A 7,393-nucleotide genomic window follows, 5' to 3' on the forward strand; every position below is an offset into this window, starting at 1 on the left:
GCAGCAGCCCGAGCAGCGGCAGCAGCAGCGGCAGCACCTCAGGCGCTGACAGCCCCGCCGGCCGGCTCCCTCGCTGACCGCCGACTGTCAATGGAGCTGGAAAACATCGTGGCCAACACGGTCTTGCTGAAAGCCAGGGAAGGTAAGAGGCAGGGCTGGTGCGAGCCTGGCGCATTCGCCGCGGGCCGGGGTGCCGGTGTCGGGCGGCGTGTGGGCTGGGGCTGTGCGTGTGCAGGATGCCCGCAGTGAGTTGGTCGGGAGCAGGACACCTCGGAGAGCTGCTCTGCAAACGTTTCAGGGTTCCTGCCCTTGTGCTCAGGGAATCTGGACTTGGGCAGAGAAGGAGAAACGTGGAGGTTGCAGGGATTAGGATGCTAAAATATCCCTTAGTTTCCAGCCAGCTCTAACCTTATATATCGTGCCATCTCGGCAGCTGTTGAAAGGTCAGTTGGAAAGGCTTTCATTCAGGAAGAGATGGGCAAACATGCAAATAAAATAGCTTTTCCGAGTCGGCCCGGGATGGTTCTGTGAGTGAATTCGGGGGGGGGGCGGGGGTTAGGGGGGGAATTATTAGAAGCCAGTCTTTGCTTGCGCAGGCTGAGTTGATATAGGCTATTGCTGGAAACCATCCGCTGGGAATGTTTCTTAGGGAAATCCCGTCGTGTGGAAGGAAGCCTTTTAAAGGCAAAGTAAGATGTTGAGGAATTAGCCTGTTCGTAGAGTAACGAGAGGATGGCTGTACAACTCACCTAGAAAATAATTCAGGATTTCAGGGGTGGGTTCCCCGCCCCCCACTTTTGGGGAGGAGGAGAGGTAAGTGAATTTTTTGGTTTTGGGCTCAATTAAGGAAAGAAAGGTAAGTGTGCCAAGTGTTTAGATGCGTTTTGGATGGAAATCATTAGATTTTTCTGCATTAGGCTATCAGGAAATATCGTCTAAATGGAGTGGGTAAGAACCTAAGTCGACACTATAAACACACTTTCTGACTCTTCCTTGAGATGAAAAAAAAAAAAAAGAAAGAAAGAAAAGAAAAAGAGAGAAAGTGGCCCAGAAACTTACATGCTTCCTAAAATGATTGCGTGCGTGTAAACATACATATTTGGGAACACCTGGAATTTATGTAACATCTCTTTTGCCAGGATTTGAGCTCTGGGTGCAGCCTTTTTATGAAAGGGGAAGTGGTTTTCCCTTTCGTGGGAGGAGGCTTTATTTGACACCCAAGGTAGTAGGCAGTCTACGTAAGGTCTTGACTTCAGAAGGATACTCGGGGAGACTCTTCCTTGAGATGAAAAAAAAAAAGAAAGAAAGAAAAGAAAAAGAGAGAAAGTGGCCCAGAAACTTACATGCTTCCTAAAATGATTGCGTGCGTGTAAACATACATATTTGGGAACACCTGGAATTTATGTAACATCTCTTTTGCCAGGATTTGAGCTCTGGGTGCAGCCTTTTTATGAAAGGGGAAGTGGTTTTCCCTTTCGTGGGAGGAGGCTTTATTTGACACCCAAGGTAGTAGGCAGTCTACGTAAGGTCTTGACTTCAGAAGGATACTCGGGGAGCAGCCCACGAAAACGCCTTATTTACTTCTTAATATTTTCATTCACCCACGTTAATGAATGAAGGAAGACTTTCTGGCCAACAATAAAACGATTCATGTTTATCCAGACGGTTCCATCACCTTGTGGCACTGTACACGCTGTATGAGTAGGTGATGCACAGCTCAGGAACTCAAGTCGTAATTTCGGTGTCACTTGTCTCTAAAGCAGCAGCCTGGAAGATTTGCTTTGAAAACTCCAGCAGAGTTGAAAATGTGCAGGTCTGTCCCTCCCATTGCTCAGCTTTGGTGTGAACAGACTTTTAAGAGAGGCTGTTACTTGGTGACTTCAGGTTCTAAAGCATGAATGTTTTCTGTTTTCCTAACGGGACATTGTAGCAAATTGGATCAAGGTGGGGGCTGGTGGGCTCTCTCCTGAACGGGGCAGTGAGTCCTGTAGGGGGAAAAGCGGACAAAACAGCCCCCCTCCCCCGCTCCCAGCCTTAGCAGCCGCCACCTAGTGGTGGAATATGGTTGTACATCTCAGGGTTCGGGGGCTGGGAAAGTTTTCACCCTCTCTCCATTCTGAAATTTTTTCCTGGGAAATCATTGGATATGATGGTACTGGAGGCTTCGCAAGTTTCACTGGTTTCTCCTGTTGCCTGGGGAATTGGGCTGCCTAGATTTGCTGCTCTACACATTCGTTTGCCTGGAGCTTGCTTTTTTTCTTCTCTCAGCATTTGGTTGCTTCTTTTAAAATGTTTTGCTTGGAGTGGGCAAAGTATTATCAATTTTCTCCCCCAGTTTGATCTCCCCATTTTTTTTTTTTTCACCAAAATGAATTCACCACTTGATAATTTTGTCTGTCAGGTTAACACATTTTTTTTTTTTTTTAACAAATTGTTTTTTTCAGAGCCTTAGGAAAGAGGGCTACAGTCTGGAGGCTTATATGGAATGACCGAATTACAGTGATTAAAAGTTCCCAAGAATGTGCCTTTCACTTCCTTTTCCTTTTAAAGTCTTTTCAGTTTCTCTTTGAGAGTTTGGTAGTCATCTCATGGTGAGAAAATAGGCTCCTGGTGGCGCCTTTGAAATGGAGGGGGCCTTGCCTCTAAGGATACAGAGAAACTGACACGTGAATGAGAAAAATTAATCGCTTACATGGAAACTTCGTTTTGAAATTTGCGTTTCTCCCCCCCTTTCTCTCATATGTCTAAAGAGAATCCATGATTTTAAGTGCTTCCACTTTCTTCTTGCTGGGTCTTTATTAAAGATTTGAGTACATATATTCTAATTAATGTAGAAGCTTTTAGAAATAAAAGCAATTAATTTTTCTCTTCACGATTCTCATGTAGTTGAAGTCATTCTTTTCAATTAAGTAATTTTCCTAATAATCGTATTACCCAAATATTCAGAAATGAAAGTTCTAGTCAGTTTAGTGAAAGATCTAACATAAAATTTATAGTATCTTTAAAAATCTGAGTTGTTTAGAATGTTTAAAATCACTTCTTGAAGATTCTTGTGAATGGTTATAGATGAGAAATATGATTGGTAAATACGAAATATACTGTAGTTCACTTAACAAAATACACTGTAAACAATTTAAAATGTGGCTTTCAAGTAAAAGTCACATTTGTCCCAAACAATAGAGAAACAGGCCTTGAAGAAAGACAGACATACTTTGCAAATGCTATGAAGGAATTTGTAGTTGTCCATGTTGGTGGGTAATTTTGGGGCCTATCTTTTGTTATTGTTACGTATTCTTAAAGGCAGATGTCTTCTAAATTCATTGTAAGTTCTTACCATAATAATACATGTGTAAAGTGGAGAAATGAATATAGCAATAAGATAGAAAATCTATAAGTGAATTAGAGTAAAAATGATTCATCGTTAGTAATTAGAAAACATAGGAAGGCAGATTGCACCTTTGTGACAGTTGTTTTGAAATAAGATAGAGATCTGGGTTCAAAATTTTAAACCGCCCAAATGTATTTTGTTCTGGTCTCATGAGAAAACATCAACTTGATCACCCTTAGGAACTTCAGCTTACTCTCCTAAAAAGTGGGTGGTTAGGGAAAAAAAGAAAGAAGTTGAGACTGAATTCATGCCAATTTATGGAAATGAGCTAAGTGATTAAGCATTTAATGAAAAGAGACCCAGACTAACTTTATCTGTCTATCTATTTACATTTCAGAATCTCAGAAAATTGGCAAGCGTGCTAGTGCTGAAATAATAGTAGTGAGAAAGAGTGTTTGCAGAGGGCCTTTTGTGTGTTTCCTTTTGGTTTTATTGTTGCAGTAAAGGTTTTTGTGTTTTTGTCATATTCTAGATCTGTTGCCTCACTCCTGAGTGAACGGTGTGGAGCAGAAATTTTGTAAAGGTCCACCTTTCCTTTCTTCACAGGCCAACAGTAGCCATAGTTGATCAATAAAGACGACAGAGAGGGAGTATTGATCACATTTTCCTGAGCGTGATACTAGCAGGCACTGAGTACAGGAACTGAGAAGTCAAAAACATAATGACTTTGCCCTTGGATGTCAAAAACCAGAATATGCAAGAGCCTTTGACTCAGATATCTCTGTAAATTTGTTGGCCCGGCTCTTCCTGATGATTAAGATTGGGGACCTGGGGAAGGGTGACAGCAGAGGCTGGGGAGGGCTGGAGAGGAGAGGGGACCCGCATGCAGCTGGCAAGGGGCAGGCTCTGCCTAGACAGACTCAGCATTCCACAGCGGGGCTGAAAGCCCTTGTTGCCCCTCTTCCCTCTTCCCCTTGCACCCTAGTTCACGATGACAGAACCAAAACATCAGTGTATTCCGTTATTAGAACATTGGGATGTCTCTGAAGCCCGCAGCCCTTCTACTGCTGTCGGCAGGCGTACTTAATCCACCCCGTGGCTTCTCGCTTCAATCTTCCCGCACAGAAGAGCGGCAGCTTTGCATCCTGGGTGCAGGCTGCTCAGCGTGTGTAAAAGCTGCTGGACCTATTAAGTACAAAGCTGTCATGAAATGAAACTGCCTTTTACTTTTTCTGAGTTTCTTTTCAGTACTGACAACTTGGAGGTGGAGAAACCAAAAGCAATTGTTTTCAGAGGCATTGCTTTCCTACAGAAAGATTTCCAGTGATGATTTTACCTAATCTAGCTGCCTGTTTTTAAAACCATCAGATAAATGCCCACAAGACTCTCGTCTTTCGGTAGCTTAGCCGCTTCTTGTCAGATTCTACACTCCAAAACGCTTGATTCTTCCAGTCCCCAAACTAATCCTTGTTTAAATTATATCTTCAGCAGCCATAATTCTTTTTTTTTTTTTTTTTTTTTTTTTTAAAGCTGTGTCCCCTGCATCAGCAGGTGGACTCTCAACCACTGCGCCACCAGGGAATCCCAGCCATAATTCTTGTAGTGGTTTGCCAAATGATACCCTTCGGGTGTGGGCCGAAGACTTTGGTAACATCCAAGTGAATTTCAGGAAAGAGCTCAGTATAGGACCAAATTCACCTTTACCAAGGGCCATTCAACCCAGACCTGGGAATTTACAGTGTTCTAGTGAAGTGGTTCCAGGACTGCAGGTAATACTTAACGTTAATATTTGTTGCCAGTGTATTTGTAGCTCAAGGTAAAGTATTATAGTATCTAGTCATTTTTGAAATAAAAAAGGCTTATGGTTACAAAAAGATTTCACTACAGGAGAGCATGCAATTCAGAGATGAAATTTGAGAAAACAATAGAAAGTGACTTAAAAACAGGTGACACATAGAAAAGGAAATCAGGAATTTCTTCAGTCTTACAACCCCTAGCCCCTACACCTCACTTCAAAATAGAATAGTGAAGATAAAGGGTTTTAAGATGTGATTTTAAATGATTAAAATAGATTATGTGGGCTTAAATAATAGGAGTGATTTCTACTTTGAAACACATCCTATTACATTTCAGTGAAAATTTTTATTTAAAAATATCCTAAACATTGAAAAGATTTTAATCCATAAGTAAAACTTAAAATTTTATCTTTTGGGGGTAAAGACAATATTGTTCCATCTGTTACCATTCAGACACTGGAGGAAACACCCCATTTGGTATAAATTGTGCTGCCTTTTAAAGAGAAAGCAGTTATGTCCTGACTAGACCTTGCCCCCTCCCCCAGTTTCTCATTTTGGGTTAACCATTCTTAAATTGTCCTCTGAGGTTCTTACAAGGGTAAAAATCATTCATTCATTCAGCATTTGATTGTTGAAGGGCCCTGTTGGAGGTGACATTTTGGATGTTCAGCCTTGATGAGATGCAGCTGGAGGTGGGTGAAGAGATGGAATTGGGCATCATCATTATCTTCTTAGGCTTTTAAACTGATAAATCAGATCTGAGTAGAACCCGATTTTTCCCCTGAAGAGCTGAAGCTGTCTGTTGTGTGACCCGCTTAGCTGGGAACTCTCTGTTGACTCTGCTGTGCCTAGAACTTGAACACTAGCCTGAGGGACCAAAACACGATTTAAGGATAATTCAGAAGTCATACTTGAGGGATAGGCCCGAATCTGGAAGACAACTGCTGATTTTCCAAGATACTGTGTTTTTATGACAGTCAGTTCCTACAAATGGAAACCACTCAAAACAATAGCAAGAGGACCCTTTGGTTGAGGAATGAGAAGATCCAAGAGGAAAGTGGTGTGCGGAGGTGCCTTCCAGGTGGGACCTTGGTGGTCTTCCTAGGGCAGCAGCCTGGGCAGGGCTGATGGGCTGCAGCTCAGGGGTAAAGATGGTGGAGGCCGCCTTCCTTTCTGGCTTTTTCTTGGAATTGGCTTGAGCATGTCCTCTGGTGGAGCCTGGAATGACCTGAAAGTGTTAAAGGCGTCTGTCTAGTCCTCTAAAGATGTGCTGTCCAACATGGTAGCTACTAGCTGCATGTGGCTATTTACGTTTAAGTTAATTAAAGGGAAACACTCCATTCCTGAAGCCAACCATGTTTCAAGTGCTCACCAGTCACGTGTGGCTAGTGGCTACCCTGTTGGATGGTACAGATGTAGAACATTCCCAGCACTGCAGAAAGTTCACAGAAAGTTCACTTGGACAGAGCTTCTCTAGAGTTCTACACCTTGAATTAAATGAGTGTGCTAACCCCATAACTTCTGACATGAAAACTGGGAGAAGGTAAGGGAGGGGAAGGAGGGGGAGAAACAGGAGAGGCTGGGGGGTGGGGGATCAGGGATTAGGACTGAGTCACTTCAGAGAAAAATGCAGTTCAAGGACAATCATAGATGTTGGTGGAGATAGTAAGCCACCCATATTCCTCCCCCTCCCTCGTTTTTTTTCATATCTTGTTGGGAAATTTGCCTAGATTGAGCAACTTACTGTCCTGATTTAAATTTTTTTTTTTTTTTTTTGCGGTACGCGGGCCCCTCACTGTTGTGGCCTCTCCCGTTGCGGAGCACAGGCTCCGGACACGCAGGCTCAGTGGCCATGGCCGACGGGCCCAGCCGCTCCACGGCATGTGGGACCCTCCCGTACCGGGGCACGAACCCGCGTCCCCTGCATCGGCAGGCAGAGTCAACCACTGCGCCACCAGGGAAGCCCCATGATTTAAATTAAGTGCATGTTATAGATGTGCACAGGGCCCCATGTTCCTTCTCGAAACTCCTGAGGTGAGGATATTTTAAAACCATCATTTTATTAATAAAAACAAAAAGTCGTGTGTACAGTAAATCCGCAGAAAGAAGGAAAAAAAAACAAAGCCTCTTTCTATGGATTTCAAAAAGACAGTCTAAAATGAGCGGGAAGTTAGGTAAAACAATTTTAAGGGTTTCCGTTTTCTTTTGAACACGCCACATTGAAAGAAGATCATGGAGAAGGATGTCAAGAACACACTATTCCTGCACC

At 43.1% G+C, this 7,393-nt stretch overlaps 1 protein-coding gene across 2 annotated transcripts in view; it reads left to right on the forward strand.

Annotated features, from left to right (window-relative positions):
• Positions 1-6: 6 nt before the first annotated feature.
• GRK5 (G protein-coupled receptor kinase 5) overlaps positions 7-7,393 on the forward strand; it is a 214,929-nt gene continuing 207,542 nt past the window's right edge. For both annotated transcript variants that reach the window (XR_003004637.1, XM_024755944.1), the window contains exon 1: positions 7-142. Coding sequence is in view for 1 of the 2 variants with exons in the window: in XM_024755944.1 (XP_024611712.1) it covers positions 91-142 (52 nt within the window). In the remaining variant the exon portion in view is untranslated. The remainder of the gene's footprint in view (positions 143-7,393) is intronic.

This window comes from Neophocaena asiaeorientalis, unplaced genomic scaffold (genome assembly GCF_003031525.2).
Source record: "Neophocaena asiaeorientalis asiaeorientalis breed wild unplaced genomic scaffold, Neophocaena_asiaeorientalis_V1.1 scaffold85, whole genome shotgun sequence".
In the NCBI taxonomy this organism is placed as follows: Eukaryota; Metazoa; Chordata; class Mammalia; order Artiodactyla; family Phocoenidae; genus Neophocaena; species Neophocaena asiaeorientalis.